At 40.2% G+C, this 19236-nt stretch overlaps 1 protein-coding gene across 1 annotated transcript in view; it reads left to right on the top strand.

Annotated features, from left to right (window-relative positions):
• Positions 1–19236, top strand: part of lrfn1 (leucine rich repeat and fibronectin type III domain containing 1) — a 195447-nt gene that overhangs the window by 164286 nt on the left and 11925 nt on the right. The window contains exon 4 of the mRNA XM_035383818.1: positions 14409–15802. Coding sequence (XP_035239709.1) covers positions 14430–15802 — 1373 coding nt within the window. The 5' untranslated portion in view covers positions 14409–14429. The remainder of the gene's footprint in view (positions 1–14408; positions 15803–19236) is intronic.

Here is a 19236-nt window from a genome sequence, read left to right as displayed (position 1 = left end):
TTCTGGGTTTTGAATGTCAAAATAAATGTGGTTCTTGAAACTTAACCGTTTTTAAAAAAATATTTGTATTCTTTTTATATCAATGGAATTAGACAAAAGTATTCAATTAGTTAAAATCCAGTACTTTGAAATTCATAATCCAAGTAAGTGTTTAGATTTAATCTAGTTTAATCTTGTATTCTTAGAAAAATGCAATTATAACAGCAGAATGAGGATGCAGCTATATTTATTAAGCCACAGTCCTTCTTTATGACCAGACACAGCAGGAGGTAATGTAAAGGGTTTGATTTCAGTGTGGTTATAGTTAAAATGACTCAAAGTAGTAATTATGTGTGTGATGGTCACATATGGATAATATTTCTGGCATCACCATGTACATGATGAATGTGGATAGATCTTGTATTTATAAAATTCCTCAGTTTATTTACATATAAAACTCTTCTTGCAAATACATTCAAAGTTATAACATAACATAATGTAACACAACATAATGATGAGAATATGACTGGGAGGCAGTGTAAAATAATGGGTAAGGAACTGGTATTGTAACCTAAAGGTCACACGTTTGATTTCCGGGTAGGACACTGCCATTGTACCCTTGAGCAAAGTGCATTGATTCAGTATATATCCAGCTGTATAATTGGATACAATGTAAATTCTATGTAAAAAGCTGTGTAAGCCGCTCTGGATAAGAACGTCTGCTAAATGCCTGTAATTTAATGAGGCCATTCAGCCCAACAATGCTCACAATTTTCCTAACTAGATTGTACCTGGTTACCTGCTCTGATTAACTACAGACTACAGATAGTATCTAAGACCATATCAAGCCTGGTCTTGAAAATCCCCTGAGTTTCTGCCTCTGCTACATGACCTACAGGCCGTTTCCACACAGTGACTACTCTTTGTGCGAAAAAATGCTTCCTAAATTTTGTGTGGACGTTAACTTTTACGAATTTCAATTTGTCCCCTCATTCTACGAGCAGAACTCAACCTGAAGAATTTCTTGTAGTTTATTTTGTTAATCCCCTTTATGAATTTAAAAGCCTCAATGAAATCACCCCTAAATCTCCTTGAAGAGATTAAGCATCTTAAGTCTTTTCGTGTAACTTTTATGTTTTAACCAGGTGTCCGCCTACTTCTGGATTTTGTTTGAATCTTTTTAAATTACTTTAGTAGATTCTAATCTATTAGTTGGGCCTCCCAGTTTTGTAGCATCTGGAAACTTAACTAATGTACTTTAAAAGTGCCTGTGTCAAGTTAATTCATATAAATGAGGAAGAGCAGTGGTCCCAGCACCAATCCTTGTGGGACTCTACTTCCCACAGTGCCTTACTCAGATAATATCCCTTCTACTACTACTCTTTGTGTTATACACTGTAGGCAGTACCAAACCCACTCTGGAATACATCCAGTATTTTCTACTGTCTTCATTTTTCTAATAAGTTTCTCATGTGGTACCTTATCAAATGCTTTTTGGAAATATAAGTATATAATATCATACGCATTGTTATAGTCAAAACACTTGGTAGCTTTCTAAAAAAAAAAAAATACCAGGGGTATTTGTCAGGAAATGACCTTCCCTAGCAAAAAAAAAAACATTCTGGCTATCCCTTAGGATGTTGTTATTTTCAATAAACAATTCTAACTTGTCTCTAATGACAATCCAACAGTCTTATCATCATGGATTTTCTACTTAGAGTAGAAAAAATTTCCAAAAGTCTCCTGTGGGGAATTCATACTACTTTCTGTCCTAGCCACTATTAAACAAGAGGGGGCACTGTATTTTCCAGCTTTTATCTTGTTGGGAATCTTTTGAATTGTTCAAACCTATCAATCTCATTCAACATTTTATTTAAAAACCTATTTTTTTAAATTGCCTTCAACCTTATGCGAATATGTTATTTGTACTACTCTTTTATTCAATGTTAATTGTCTTTACTTTTTTTTAAGAAAAATTTATAAATGAAAGAGAATAAAGACATTATGAATTAACATTGAAGTGCTGTGTGCAATATGAAATAAAACCACTCTATTAATAATAATTATAATAATAATAATAATAATAATAATAATAATAAAAATATCAATCCATCCAATATCTATACCCGCTTATCCTGGGCAGGGTTGCATGGGGTGCTGGAGCCTATCCCAGTGTGCATTGAACGAGAGGCAGGAATACACCCTTGACAGGCTCGCTAATCGGCCACAGGGCATACACACCATTCACTCACCATTCACTCACACACTCATACCTATGGGCAATTTGGACTGTAGGAGGAAACAGAATAGCACTGTCACCTCACAGCAAGATGGTGTGGAATTTGTATGTTCTCCCCTTGTCCTCCGGGCACTCCGGTTTCCTACCACAGTCCAAAGACATGCAGGTAAGATAATTGAGAAGACCCGTAGGTTTGATCTGTCCTGGGTGTATTCCTGCCTCTTGCCCACTGCATGCTGGGATAGGCTTCAGCACCTCCTGTTAGGGGTCCAAGTAGCAAAGCTGCAGGAACCTTATTGTTCTTCAAGTTTTTAGTGAGCACGCGAAAGGCTTAATATTAGCTGATCCTCATGAAATTTGTAGGTACGACCATGTCTTTAAGCTGGAGAATACATGACAGCGACTGAAAATGTGCCATTCATCTACTATGTATTTTTACAGCTTAAAAATTCCTAATTGCTGGATGCTGCATTCCTAATTACCGATTGCGGTCATATTTATTATTAATAATAATAATAATAATAATAATAATAATAATAATAAAATCAATTTTGGTTGTACATGTACATCTAGTCTTTGTGATGACACCATATTTATAGAGTTTACTGTTTATGTCTCTATTCGTCAATGTGTCTGATTCAACTGCATATTTCATGCAGGCTGTATTCTGTGACTTGGGGATATTTACTCAGAGTATTCAGTCCTATGAAATGTATTATTCATTGTGCCCACAGGGGTGAGAAGTTGGGAAGTGTGTGTGTGTGTGTGTGTGTGTGTGTGTGTGTGTAGGTGTGGGTGTGTATGTGCACGGATGTGAATTTGTCTATATGTTTATTTATTTGAGTGCTGTGTGGTATTCTGAGTGACACAGAAAATATCACACAAAAAATCTCCTTGACCACTGACACCTTATGACCTCTTATGAGTGACTTTTCATGATTCCCTTTATGCCACTGCCAAAATAGGGCCTTACAAACAGCACTACCTGATGTGTGGTAGTGCATGTAGCTGTTGCGCATGGTTCTGTGTGTACGGGAGGTGTGGCCTTGGGAGTGTGGGGTTTGGCAGGAAGGGAGGTGTGGCAATGAGAGTACGAGAGGCGTGGCCACAGAGGAGCCATTTGAGCATGGGAGGCCTAAGGGTGAGTGTTTGAAGTGTGGCTGTTTCTGCATAGCAGGTGTGGTCATGTGAGCATGGGAGGTGTGGCCATGTGGCAGGTGTGGTCATGTGAGCATGGGAGGTGTGGCCATGTGGCAGGTGTGATCATGTGAGCATGAGAGGTGTGGCCATGTGGCAGGTGAGGTCCAGTGAGCATGGGAGGTATGGCCATGTGGCAGGTGTGGTCATGTGAGCATGAGAGGTGTGGCCATGTGGCAGGTGAGGTCATGTGAGCATGGGAGGTGTGGCCAAGCTGGAGGCATGTCTGTGCTAATGCAGGGACTGAAAAGTCATTTCAGTTCCTGAGAGCTGACAGTTCTGTTTCCTCGTCAGACAGAACAGGTTTTCCCTGCTTCCCTTTAGAAAAAAATTAAGAGGACTACGCTACATCCTCTCATGTATTCAAAGTTCCACCCTGATTCACCACAGGCTTGTTAATTAGTCCCCGTGGTGACATTTTGGAAATGGAAATCAGTCATTTGGAAAACCGGGAAGCACGTCTGAAGACGTAGGAGGTGTTGTGAGCTCAGTTCTGCTTGGCTTGAGACTCGACTTCTTATTTTAACTTGTGGGCGGTGGCGGAACAGCTCATTTGTAACAGTGGCCCTGGAAAAGATAACGGTCCCTTGTCTTGGCATTCCCCCTGATTATTTAATATGTGTGTATACCTGTTGAATTGTATTTAACTGTATATTTCACACTCACCTCAGGTTTCAGGTTTGTTAGCACTGACAGACTACAGACCTGGATTCTGTCAACATCTAAAAAGCACCTTAAAATATACTTCAAAATTAAGTTCACTATAAATGTTAAAAAGGCTTAAGTTAGTGTTCCTTAAAAACATTTTGGCAGTTCACTGATTTCCAAAATTAACTTGCCAGATTTTTTTGTGAACAGAAAATTAACATTTATTTGCAAGTCTTAAGGATAAATGTTGATCGAATCCAGTTTCAGTTTTTAATCTGATGCGATTATTTCTGCAAAAATAGCATATGATTATATTCTTATTTCAATAAGTGCTATCCTAACTGAGGCACAGTATGTACATTGAATTTATCTTATTATTTTTTGTTTATTTAAACAGCTGGCTAAAATCGGGTGAAGGAGCTTAGCTGTAAACCTTTGAGCCAAATTTGCCAGTTTTTCGCATTATGCACAATGTTCAGTGGGTCCTACATTTTTCTCGGAAAAGAAGAAAGAGAATAAAAAAAGGGAATTTGTATCAACAGTACTTGTGCATTCAAATCCTTTGCTTGGTGCCTGTCTGAAAAATGCAGCTTCACACGGATACGGTTTATAATACATATTAAATTGGCACTACAACAGTAGGGTGGGAACATGTGCTATATATATTTTCTCTAAAACCCTTCAGCCATGACCTCTGGTCACACTAGGAATAAAAACATCCCTGATAAATATTCATCTTCGCCCTCGATTACCATCAAAAATGAGATCTAAAGATCTAATCTTCCTGGGAGCTTGGCGGCATCTGAATATGCTTCAAAGACTCGAATTCTAGAAAAGCCTTGCAATGGTAACTAGGTCGTTTTATTCGTTCTGTAATTCTTTTTTACATGGAAAGATCGATGGAGATTTCGCAGTGCTGCAGGAAAGAAAGGCAGGCCCACCTCTGAGTAGATATGCAATTTGAGTCAGTACGACACAAAGGACAGACCAATGATAAAATTGTGTACTTTCATTAAATAATCACATTCAATCATTTTACAACTGTAATTGTATTTTATATCGTATGTATCTATGTAATCATGTTTTGCAAAGGCCATCTCAGTCTCAGAGAAATGTGTGGCTTGAACTGATGAGGGCAGTCTCCATAAGAAGACTGAAGGATACTGAAGAATCCAGCGCCCTATACCTTATTGAAGTATATTAAAAGGACAGGATGTCAGTTTTGTTATAAATATGGAACATTTGACCAGAAATATTGTTCCACATCAATCATAGTAAACCTCAATATGAGATCTGGGAATTATAATGTTTAAAAAATGTTAAGAAAATTTTGTCCCTGAAGTAGTCTAGCCTTTTGGATCGAGATGGGTGAATACTTTTGCAATTCATACTTTCTGCTTGTATAAGTTTTTATAGAATCTTAAACTATAAAAAACTTTCATTCAACTGTGGTGGAATAGAGGACATTGAATACATTTTAAATGAAAACAAATCACTAAAAAATGAATTTAGAAATTGTGTTGTGGAATATTTTTGCAATCCACTGTATGAATATAAAATCACTTTTCACCTTCAGAACAGCTTCAGTCCTTCTTGCAATGCTGTCTTGGGCCAAGTGACAGAGCAAACACAGAGCAAAAACCTTTACCCATATATGGATTTCAGGATCTAAGGAAAATTTCTCTATGGAGAAAATGAATGAGAGGGTCACATAATCAACCCTGTCACAATTTGTGATTTAAACTGGCAGGTGATTTCCAAATGGTTCCCCAGCCATAAACTCCAGCTTTTGTGAAGCTCACAACCTATAGTCTCTATTGAGCCTGAGTCAGAGTGTATAGTTCAGTTCAGTTCAGTTTGACATATGCTAGCATAAATTTTGAATACTGTTCCCCTTGCCACGTTATGTAATTTTAATTTAGCAGTTTGTGTGACCAATGTGCCTTTAATTTGTGCGCCCACTGCTTGGTCTCTTTGAAACTGTTAGCTGCTTCACGTTGCTTTGGAAACGCATCGATGAAAGTGCTGGTTGTCAGGCTTCTTGCAGCTAACACATAGCGCTAATTCCCATTCAACTTAATATGACTCACCCATGTAGCTGCCTTTGTAATTTTGATTTAGTTTCTTCGAATTTAAAGTCCTTTATTGTGTGGTGTTTCTGTAATATTTTTTTTCAAACCCTGTGTTTGTAAGATTGTAAAAGTTAATGTGGAGGAGTAAGTCTCAACTGATTTGTAATTGGAAAGACTAGTTAAGGATCCTATCGCAACGTCTCAGATGGCTGTCTGAAATTCAGCTTTGCAGTGCCCCGATGCCCAGGCTGGGCTATCAGGTGCCATCGCGATCCAAACTGATCACACACCTGAGAAAGCGCAAAGGGCACCATGGAATAATGAGTTTCCGCTAACTCCCAGATGAAGGCCAGGCAGCCATTGTCAGGGGATAATAAAATCACACATTTAAAAATAACACCTATACAATTCCTTAAGGTTCTAAGAGCAAGGCCAGTGTCCCTGGTACATAATCTCTTAGAAGACTGATATAATTTCTTAATGTTCCAAGTGCATGCATATGCAAATAAAAGAAAACTACAATGCAGCTGTGAGAAAGGTTGTGATAAGACGACTCAAAAGAAAAAACAGAAAGATTGCAGGCAGAACCTGGATACAAATCAGAGCAGCCAGTGATGGAGGCCATCGTTCTTCAAGAGCCATAGTGGGTGTTCACAGAGATTTCACCATAAACAAGTGGAGTTGTCACTGTAGAGCTCACATTTAGGGCCTAAATAGATAAGTGTCGAAAAGAGTTAAAGCGCCAGCCGCTAACATGAGCTGGGGCGGGGCCTTCTTCTTCAGCAATACGGCAGATGCAACCAATCATGCACCACTGGGATTTTCCAGTTATTAGACCAAGCTTTCAGTACCTGCCACAACATACTTAAGTTCTTTTCTGGAGATGGATCAATAGTAATAAATTGAGGACATCGTCAGAACCTCACCATCAGTATTCAACTCTCCAAAGAACAGCAGAGTTGGATGGATACAGAATTATAAGGCGTCTCTTGATTTCTTTGATTCATTTTTATTATCATAATTTCGCTGCAGTTCTTATGAGAAAGAACTCAATAGAGCCCTGCCACAGGCAAACATTTGCAGGGAACATTTATCACACATCCTGCAGTCCTTGAGTAAGGGATGTTGGAGATCACTGTACAGTTTCCAATGCTGTGGAGAACGCAACAAATGGTATCCATGTGATTTGATCCAATTGTTGGTGAAAATGCCTGGAAATCTAATGGATATATAGTCTGGCAGGGATTATTACCAAATTATTATTGCAACTGCTACTGCTGCAACCACAACTCCTCATCATTCTACTGGTGGTACTACCACTACTGCTGTGACTATTACAGCTACTATTAGTGCTTAAACTGGTGCTACTACTATTTCCGCTAATATAGTTACTATAGTTTCCACTGCTACTACTAAACTACTACTTTGAGTTTCTGTAGCTTGTATCCTTATGTGCACCTCTGGTGAGGTGTCACTGATTTCTGTGGTTCAATGAGGACGAAGCCATAGCTGTGTCTTAATTTCATGCAGCAGGGACAGACTTATACAAAGTTAAACAGATGAGCTGTTATTAAGAAGAGTTTCTTTAAGTGCATCGATGTTGTGCATTGCCAGTTTCACTTAGCATTTGCAATAAATGGTTGCTCGAATAAGATACTGCTGAACATGCATTGATGAACGTGCTCTGTAAATCTGCTGTGGCATACTTAAATTCAGCCTGTAGGCTTACGTCATTTGCAGAATCATAGATTATTACTACTGTGCTGATCTGAGAAAAAACCATGAATTGAGAGAATTTAGGCCTGAGTCACTGAACTTTGTACTCTGTGTTCGCAGTCAACAGGCAAAACAAATGCAGGTCTGTTCGCAAGTTGTCATAAAAATCACGAGTGTGTAAGGCTGCCTTCCTTTCAAATGATGGTCCTCACCTTTACTTCATTTAAATCTTTGTCTATTTGAAATAGCAAAAAAGACCAGATTAATGTTTGAACTTGTGGAAGAGTGGTGTCAAAGCCTCATTAGTGCACCACGGCCAGCAATATGGACTCACTTGTGGGCAGACAGTAAAGGTAGTGAGACCCTTTCACAGAGTGTCTTCTCTTTTTCACCGGTTTAAGATTATTCTATCATGAACAAAGAGCCCGGTCCTCAGCTTCAGTAATTTAGAACAGAAATTGAACGAAAATGATATTAAAATTATTTTAATTTCTCAACAGGCCACGGTGTGTAACCTCAATGAAAATTAAACCTTACAAATGAATATGCTGTACCTTTCTCATAAGCATTTTCAGAATATAAAGGATTTGAAAAGCCTCTGCTGTACAACCAATGACTGATTGTGAACGAATTGTGGCTTGTTTAGAGAGAAATTTCCAGAATACAACACTTTTCTAGAAGGCAATTTTACCTGCTGGTAAAACTGCCATCCAAAGCATGCAGAGTGGGGGCTGGTGACATCTCACTGTTTTATATCCCAGGACCAGTATCACTGGTATCAGTATCTCCTCCAGATTTGCAGATGTTGAGTGAACCACATCAGTGTGTTTGCTGGCACAGCTTTGGTAGTTCTTGATCACAGATCACCTTCTCAACAGAGCACGGCAAACACGTAATTCAAATGTACACCATATGGCCAAAAGTATCTGGACACCGCTTGGTCTGGGGCTATTTTTCATGATTTAAGCTAGGCCCCTTAGTTCCAGTGATGGCAAATCTTAATGCTACAGTATACAATGATATCTTAGACGATTCTATGCTCCCTCAACGGTTTCAGGCAATGCATAAAACATTAATGGATCCTGCAGAAAAACTGACGCCATATTACAACCATAAGCACTAAAAATATACATTTCATTTCAGTGAATTTACTTTAATGTAGATATTTAATTTAGTATTATTAGTTGCAGAGCCTCCTGTTTCATTGTATTGTACAATATTCACAATGCTGCAGTTGACCTGCAAGTATTTCTTGAACTTGACTTGGAAAACATTATAGAAAACCGTCTCATTGACCACCAAATGAGCCCAACCTTGGGGTCTGGACTTCAGTTTGACTTTTTTGGCTGTCACGCTTAATGATTTAATGTCTTCATTGGCATCGCATTTGTATGGTACAGTACAAATAAAAGGTAGGCTATAACAATAATTCAGGCTCTTAATTACCTATATATAAGCATAAAAAAAGAAATATTAGATATTATCACTAGTAAATTAATCTCTGTAAGTACCATATATCACAATTATATATATATATATATATATATATATATATATATATATTATGCATGCAGTTCAAGGTAAATGTCACAATTAATCATCCACAGTGAATAAATGCATTAAATGATAAATAAAGGATCAAACACCACTGAAATTAAATGCTCTGAAATTAAAAATTGGAAATGACAATTGTTGAACAGCCCTAACACAGTGTATCTGAGATTGCCTTGAATTATGTATGTTAGGATGACATCACAGCATGACTCTTATTAGATACACACCGATGGAGAGGGACATGGGCAGAGAAAAGCCTGTGCCACCAATGTTAAATCCATTTTCCACAATCACTGTTTGAGATCGAATACCTGGAATCAAGTCTACACACATATCTCAACAACCAGGGAAGAGATTTCTGGCATATTTTAAAATGGTAGCCTTTGCTTCTTTTACGTCCTTGGCCTTGGTTTTACTCCAACCGCATGCTCTAATCAAACACTTAAAAAAATCAAACTCCCATCCCTGAGTCTAAAACAAAGCCACCCAAACCCTTTGTTTTTATGTGCCTTGAAAAGAAAACTAAAACAGCAACAATTAAGCAGCACTACCTTACAATTACACACTGAATTCATTTTCAACTGCAGTGTCATGACACAAGTAGATGTCCTCTTAATGCAAAATGTGACAAGAGGGAAACTACAAGTACTGTATACAGTGTTCTATGTGATTTGCCCATTTTGGAGGCAATAGACAATGACAGGAGAAAGAGGGGCAAGTGCTGTGAAACAAGGAATTGGGCAAATGTGAACACAGTCTACATGTTTTCCTTTCCTAAAATGAACCAGGAGCCAGTTCAAGCATCAAGGGCCCTGCAGGAACTGTCTGAATGGCAAACTTTTTTATATGTTAACACAAACTATAGGTTACCTATTGCATATCTAGGTACTTAGCTAGATAGCTGTAAAGCACATTGACAGCTTACATCCAAGCTCTTACTATTGTAGCTGAAAAAATTAAAATGCCCTCACACAGCACATTTAATGTGGCCAGTTTCGCTAGTCATGTTTGAAATCTTCCTTGCTCATTCGTTTGTAATTATACGTTCGTTGATGCTGCATCGCAAAAAGGCGGGCGTTACCTCATTCTTAGAAGAAGCTGACCAAGGGAGGATTAATGGGAATGGGAGTTAAAATGATTGGCTGTTTTCTTGGGAGCCCAGCTGGACATAGAAGCTGGAGCTAATTGTAAACAGACCTTAGGCTGCAAATATTTTTTATATATATATTTTTAAAGTACCACAGTGCACAATCAATTAAAAGAACAAGGAAAGCTCCCATTTATAAAATATGGAACTTTTAATGACAGTTGCATAAGTTGTATATTCCCAAGCAACTGAAAACAGAAACATCACATTCTACACTGTGACTGATGTCATTTGTTACCAGTGATTTATAAGGTCTGGTTCTGCAATGTCAGTTAATTTTTTCAGTCAAAGGTCATGAAATCCACAAGCACAGCAGTAATTAAATACATCTGAAGGACTGTGGCAATAAATTATATCACACCCATTTATTTACATTTTTTCCCCTATGTGGGTGAATCTGTTTTAAACCTCACTTCTCCCTATCCCTCCTGCCCCCTAGTGGTATGGACACCGTGCGCCCACAGAATGGTAATAAAGCAAATATCCGCAACTTATTAAAAAATGGGCCACAAACACGGTGCAAATTCGAGGTCAGTGCCTGTAACAGACTCCTTTCTGGCCAAACAAAGGCACTCGTTCCCTTATCAGCGTTCAAGGCTATAAATGGCAGTAAAATAAAAGGAGCCTCCCCATCCCCCAGTCACTTATTACACAGTAACTCACATACTGTAAGCATATTGCAATTAGAGGCTTCATTTGCATGTTTATAACGTGGAGGCTTGCTCAGACGTGGGGTCCTACACAAAGTTATGGTCCCACTGGAGGGCATTTAAGTTCAATGAAAATTATTGAAGCTAAGTGTTCTCCTTATTATTTCTTCTTATTCCACATCAATGTTCTGTACGCTGATCATCCAACAGCTTTTCAGCAAGACCTACCAAGTTTGGATAGTGGTTCAACTAGTTCCTTATGCTTTTTGTGCAAGTAGCAAAGATATTTTTTCTGGATTTTTACGATTTCACATTGGATAATTCTCTGATTGACTAACACGTTCGGAATGTGAACAATACACTTGCAGATGCAAGCTCCAGTCATCAATTGCATATTGCAGGGGTACATTGTGTGAAACATTATCCAACATGTGCAATTTGGAGGTTGAAAAAATCTCATAGCTTTTTGTTATCTTTTTTTGTTATCTATCACTATTTTTATTTATTTATGTATTTTTTTGCAGGTGTGGGTGAATTTGTTTTAAATTATTTTGACGCTAACTCGTGAATTTTGTGAAAGAAACAGTAAAGTTGCATTTTTATGTACATTTTGTGTATACCATGCATAATTCTTCACATTCAAATGCTTCGGGAGAAAAGGTTAAATTGGCAATGTGTCTACATAAAATCACCATGGTAGTGTTTTCCATATCTTCAACATGAAAGCAGACAAATGACCATTTTCATAATCTGTCTGCTTTCAGTGCTCATTTTACATGTACATTTGATGTCCATGTTCTGAAATATGTTAATTTTTATCACATCTGTAATAATACATTCCAAATATGTTGTCTCTAGCTTCCTGTCAACTGAAAGGACGTACTGAAGATATTGTCCATTCTTTTGGTCATTTTCATTAGTTGAAACAATTCCAAGGCAGCCTTTCAAATGTGAAGTGATTTGACAGCAGTGCCTTTTGATTTCGTTTGGTAAACGCCATGGGGACCAGGGCATCAAAACTAAATAGAAAAGTGGGTCAAAGACATGAAAAGCATGCGAACTTGGTAAAATTTAGTCAACCATCAAAAGATGCCTTTGCTTAAATGTACCTACAGCTGTGTGCCATAATGTGAGTTTTAAAAAAGAATCTCCCACTTCATTCATGGACCTCATGGTTCTTCAGCTACTCCTTCCTGGAGGCCAGATTATTATTATTATTTTTTTTTAAACGGCCCCTATGGCCCACCATTTTTCATGTGTAGTTTATAAATAAATATATACATACATAATATTTATTGTATTTATACAAAATACATATAGTAAATATAATTCATACATGAATAATTTATGGAGATATGCATATGCTGATTCTGTGGACAATCACAGGTTTTGATGTATTAAAAAAAAGATGTTTGTTTGTTTTTTGCTCTCCAAGAACACAACCATTACAGGCCTTGTTTGGCCCCCAGGCTGATTAGCAATGCTGTTGAATTGCAAAAATGAATTTAAAAATGGTGCAATTGCAAAGGCTTAAGTAAGTCCCACCCTTACTCTGCTACTAATTTTACTATTTGTACAGACCAGAAATATGGTTTGGATATGCCTACTATTCCTTAAACAGGTGAAATTGTAAATACAGTTGGAGGCACACATTTCTTTGTAAATTTTTAGGTCACAGACATCTGAAATAAGGTATTTTATGAAATACTGAATGTGAATTTAATTCTTTCCTAAATCATGTTGGGACTATAATGCATTCAGAAGTATCCTATCATGCAGCCACGTCTATATTCTGCAATATTGTGATAATTGTATAGAGTTTCCAACCTTTAATTGGTTTTTTATAAAGGTTAAATAAAACTGTGGTTTTCACATAAGCATAATAATAAACCTTTTGTGATTAAACCATTTATGAACTGTGGTTCTGTGGTTCTTGCAAAGAGAGGTTGCAAGATATTTCTTGCAGATGGCACGTGTTTCACTAAAACCTTTTATTTGTTTGCCACGTATTCATCAATGCTATCAAAAATTTTATTGGTTCCAGCCTTTCACCCTGTTTGGTAGTAACTTTGTTGTTTGGAATAAGTCTCTATCTCTAGTTCTCTCTCTCTCTCTCTCTCTCTCTCTCTCTCTCTCTCTCTCTCTCTCTCTCTCTCTCTCTCTCTCTCTCTCTCTCTCTCTCTCTCTCTCTCTCTCTCTCTCTCTCTCTCTCTCTCTCTCTCTCTCTCTCTCTCTCTCTCTCTCTCTCTCTCTCTCTCTCTCTCTCTCTCTCTCTCTCTCTCTCTCTCTCTCTCTCTCTCTCTCTCTCTCTCACACACAGTACAGAAAGAGAGAGTTACATACATATCATGATACATGTTTCTAAAAAAACCCAGGAGCATTTAAACAAGGATGTTTTTTGTGTTTTTTTTTGCTCTTCCACCAAAGTTGTTTAAGCATATATTAGTGCACATGCATAATGACATTTTAGTAGGCTCTTCTGTGGGCAGTGTGGTGTTGTAGTGAGTAGCGCTGTTGCCTCACAGTTTGAGTTTGAATCCTGGCCAATGGCCTCTCTGTGTGGGGCTCTCATGTTCTGTCCAAGCCCTCTGGGTGCTCCAGTTTCCTCTCACAGTGCAAAGAAATGCGGGATAGGTTAACTGGAAAGTCTAAGTTGTCCATGGGGTGTGTGAGTGAATAGCGTGTGTGCCCTGAGATGGATTGTTGACCTGTCCAGGGTGTGCTCCTGCCCTTCTCCCAATGTCTTCTGGGATAGGCTCCAGCCCCTCCACCTCCCTGGCCAGGAGCAAGCGGTTTAGAAAATGGATGGGTGGATAGATGGATCAATAGATAGAGTCCTTCTGCATTACTGCCTTTAATAAGCTGCTCTGGATCATTGAAAAAAATGTAACCAACTAAGATTTTTTTCCTTAATTTAATTAATGAGGACCTGGCATACATTTCAAAGCTGTTTATAAAATGGATTTTATTTTTAAACATTTTCTTCTTGAAACATAATTAGAAATTGTGTCCAGGAATCTCCTAACCATGCCTTCGGAGATCAGTTCAAAGCCCAATTACATAAGTCTTAAAATATGAAGACTGTGTGTCTTAAAATATCTCATGCCCTTTTTGAAATTGGATTACGAGTGGAATTTATTACTCTATTCCAGAAATTCTCCTTAGTGAACATGTGCGTTCTTTCTCTTTGTCTGTTTTTCGTTTAGGAACCTGTGAGCTGATATACCATGGAACGGCTGGTCTTGTGTGTGCTGGTGTTTGGAGCTCTGGTGAAGGGACACAACTGCCCCGGCCGTTGCATCTGCCAGAACATCTCCCCCACCCTGACCCTGCTCTGTGCCAAAACAGGACTCCTCTTTGTCCCCCCCACCATCGACCGCAAGACCGTGGAGCTGCGACTGACGGACAACTTCATCACCATCATACGGAAGAAAGACTTCTTAAACATGACCAGTCTGGTCCACCTCACCCTGTCCCGAAACACCATCAGCCAAATCACCCCCCAGGCCTTCGTGGGTCTCCGGTCTTTGCGTGCCTTGCACATGGACGGCAACCGCTTGAGCAGTATCAAGACCGAGCACTTCAAGGGCCTGGTCAACCTCCGGCACCTCATCCTGGGAAACAACCAAATCCACCACGTGGCTCCCACCTCCTTTGATGAGTTTGTGGCCACCATCGAGGACTTGGACCTGTCCTACAACAACCTCCGGACGCTTCCGTGGGAGGCCATCGCCCGGATGACCAACATCAACACGCTCACCCTAGACCACAACCTCATCAATCACATTGAGGCTGGGACCTTCAACCTCCTCACCAAGCTGGTGCGCCTGGACATGACCTCCAATCGGCTCCAGAAGCTGCCCCCGGACAGCCTGTTCCAGCACGCCCAGGTTCTGTCTGATCCCAAAGTCTCCAACCCCTCTACTCTAGCCGTAAGCTTCGGGGGGAACCCCCTCCACTGCAACTGCGAGCTCCTGTGGCTCCGTCGGCTCACCCGCGAGGACGACCTGGAGACCTGCGCCTCCCCGGACCACCTCATGGACAAATACTTCTGGTCCATCCAGGAGGAGGAGTTCATCTGTGAGCCCCCCCTGATCACCAAGCACCAGGCCACTAAGCCCTATGTGATGGAGGGCCAGGGGCTGACTCTGAAGTGCAAGGCTATGGGGGACCCGGACCCGGTCATCCACTGGCACTTCCCGGACGGCAAGCTGGTCCACAACAACTCCCGGACCATCCTGTACGACAACGGGACCCTGGAAATCCTCATCACCACGCTCAAGGACAGCGGGGCCTTCAACTGCGTGGCCTCCAACGCCGCCGGGATCGCCAACGCCTCCGTGGAGGTCAACATGATCCCCCTGCCCCTCTTCGTGAACAACACCGGCCACATGAAGGAGGCCGACCCGGGCCTTTCAGACATCACCACCTCCTCCAAGTCCAACAGCAACGACACCAAGAACCAGGACAAGAGGGTGGTGGCGGTGGATCTGACCTCCTCCTCGGCGGTCATTCGCTGGCCGTCGGAGCGCCACATCCCGGGCATCCGCATGTACCAAATCCAGTACAACAGCACGTCGGACGACACGCTGGTCTACAGGTAAGGCCTCGCGGCTGCGCCAAGATGACGCCAAGATGAATTCACAAGCTGCTGCGCGTGACGTTCGCATTTAAATTCACAATGTATTCAGAAGCCCACGTTCATTTGCTGTTCCCATTTTCATTTCAGATATTTCCAGGCTTAAGACATCAGGTTTGCTGACATGCTTAGTACATCGGTCAAATATTACATTACAGGCATTTAAAAAAGACAACATTTTTACATAATATTGAATGGGTTCGTTTTAGAAATCTCTTCTGCAATTAAGTCATACCCAAGTAGTCACAGCAACCTTAATGATGGCTCACATTTCACACGCAACAAGATCTTGTTTTCTTGTGATGAACATTCAGAAGAGATGAGCAACATCTACAACATTTCAAAATGGCGTATGTTAATATCCGTGCTGAGCACGTGGGGGAAAACAGTGAGCTCTTCTGCTCCCTGGGCTTCAGCACTTCCCACACTTCATGACTAGTAGGATTAATTTGCTGTGGTTTTAAAAAAAAAATTCAAGGGTAGTTTGAGCAAATAATGTTGATTATGTATACATGGAGAGATTAAATGAAAAAAAAAAGTGTGTAATTTACTAACTGCTAAATGTAACTGCTAAAGTAAACAAACAGAAGAACCCCAGGCAGAACAGCTGCTGCTGCTGCATCAAGGGTAAAAATAATCCCTAGCCTAGTGTTTTTTAAACTATTGGTTTGGGACCTAAATTGGGTCCTGGGGTTGTATGAGGTGGGTCCCGGATTGAGTCTGTACTCCACTAGATTATGATAGTACTGCAAGGCCGTGGGTAGAGAAGTGCTTCATCTTTTCAGTGTTTCGTGTAGCGTGAGCAAATATGCAGAAGCAGCCAGCAGACACAAGGACTCAGCCTTTAACTTGTTTATTCCTTGGAAACTTACGGACGGGCCATTACGGCAACTTGCAATACAGCACTGCTTATCCATCGCTTTTAAACGTCGAGCCATCTTCCATCCAGAAAAAATACCAGAACCCTACTGCCACGCCTCTGCGCCTCTGCGCCTCTGCGCCTCTGCGCCTTCCCCCCCCCCTTCCTCCCCCTCTCCCCCTCTCCCCCTCATACACTTTGCGCCACCGCCTCTCTTAACTTACAGAGGCCTTCCCAGTCCACACTGTATTTAAATGGAGTCACGAGCCAGCGTGACTCCCCTGGGAGAGAGAGATGTGGCAGTGCCGGGGAACACCATTGGCTGTCGCATGGAGAGAGAGAGAGCGCACCCACACAAACACAAAATAAAAATAAGCGGCCAGCTTCACCTTTCCCCCTCACAAGTTCCAGGCAAAAAACCATTAACTAAAACAAGCTAAAATAAAAAATACAAAATAAAGTAAAACAGAGCGACGACTATTTCAGTTTGCAGCTCTGTAGCTGGCCTGCTTTACAGCAGACCAGCTCCACCAACTTTTCAGTGGCGGTTCACTTTTCCCCAATCACGTTTAAAGAAACAAAACTGAAATTAAACGCAACTCAAATAAAGAAACTCGCTCCTGGTCTCTGCCCCAAACTGTGGAGAGCAGCACACCTTTAAGCACCTGGGCTGATTAGCTAACGCAACCCAGGTGCGCGTGCTCTCTCCACCAGCCGGCGCAGCTGAGACCAATCCGCCTCTCTGTCAGACCGAATGCCACAAATGGGTACTGCAGTTCAATCTCACATCTCACACTATATATATTTGATGGGTCCCTGTAAGGTATTACATTTCTAAATTGGGTCCTGATATTAATAGTTTAAGAATCAGTGCCCTAGCCTAATCCATGCGAAACAGTTCTTCTTAATTGCAAAGTTAGTTAAACTAATTGTAATTAGTCTATTAATGACTTTTTCCCCTTAGCAATACATTTTCTTCCACATATCTTTGGCGGACATATAATGTTGGATCCTTAAAATGTTGTAAGTATCTCTTGCACCCATTTAAAATGCCATAAAACTCATATTATTGGCTTGGGTGTTTATTGCTTACAATGCAGGCAAGCCTCATTGTTGTATGAGGCCAGCATCTATAATATATTCTGCTTACCGATACAGCACATTACTATTTCTGCATAACACTACTGGCATTGAAACTGCAAATTCAACTGCATATACTTTATTTCATGCAAACAACATTAAATTGGATGATAAATAAGATAAAAGACTAGCAGAAATGGTTTTTTTTTTTGTTTCTTGCCCATTTTATTCGTCACATCTGCAGAATATCATTTTTGCCCCTTCCATCTGTGTACTCATTTCTTTTAAAATGCTCTTTCTTGTGGGGACTTCATGTCTAATAGCAGATTTTCAGTCCATGCTGCTTCTTCTTATCTCTTCTTTTACTTCTGTGGACAATTTTAAGTTTGTTTGGGGACATCATTGTACTCCCTCAGGCCTTCACATAAATCAAAGATTATCATCAGTGATATGAGATACTCAAACTTTCCGCCAACTGTTTTCTGAGCTTTGCTTGGGCTTGGATGAGGCTCTGCTAGGAAGCTCAAACTCTATAACTACAAAACAGAGGAATGAACTGGAAGTCAAGTGAATTGGTATAGTGTGGAATGGAAAAGCTCCATCAATGTCCACACATAAATGGTTGCAGATTAAAGCTGTGTGGTACATTTCATGGCTTCAAAATGACATTGTATTTTTTCGAAACCATCGTTCACATGAGAGATCCAAAAAAGACAACAGGCTGCATTCAGTAGCCTTCTTCTGGCAATCTCTACTTTTCATTTCAGGGATTGCAGCAACGGGAGCTAGCTAATTATGCTAGTAAGATGTCTAACAACATTATTTACATTTGATAGCTCTCTAGGTACTGTAGCTACCAACTTTATCTGGCAGAATCAATCAATCAATATTTACCACTTTATGCACCAGTTTCATAGGCTTGGGTTCCAGACCAGGCTTGGGTCTTGCCATGCATAACTTGCATGTTTGCTGTTTTATAACTAGCGTTAGCTGATCCTGGGGCATTATGAATGTGCCTGGAAACATTGAATATTGTGTACTATTTAACCCTTATACAGTACCTTGCTGCAGTAAAGGCTTTGTCACGTTAGATGTACTTCCTGCCTTGCATGAAGTTATTACATTTTTTCTGTATCACTACTTTCTTTTGTGAAACTTAGCCATACCTTTGAACGTTTGCTGGAGTATAGCATACTTTAAATGCTGTACTGGCGCCTTGGTGTCTCATCCCAGTATTAACCAAGCCCAAACGTGCATAGCTTCATCCATTCGGCAGGTGCAGGACACACGATGGTGTGGCCGTTGGCCGTAGAAACCAAAGTTGGCACATTGTTTTTCATTGCACTGTTGTGCACACTATCGTACATGGGGTGTGGCCATTCATTGAAGCTGGAGTCGGAAAATAATTGGAAGCCATTTTGATTACAGTCATGCAGTTGTCCACAAGCAGACGAAG

Source organism: Anguilla anguilla, chromosome 12 (assembly GCF_013347855.1).
Source record: "Anguilla anguilla isolate fAngAng1 chromosome 12, fAngAng1.pri, whole genome shotgun sequence".
NCBI classification, from domain to species: Eukaryota; Metazoa; Chordata; class Actinopteri; order Anguilliformes; family Anguillidae; genus Anguilla; species Anguilla anguilla.
This window is presented reverse-complemented; position numbering and strand designations above follow the sequence as displayed.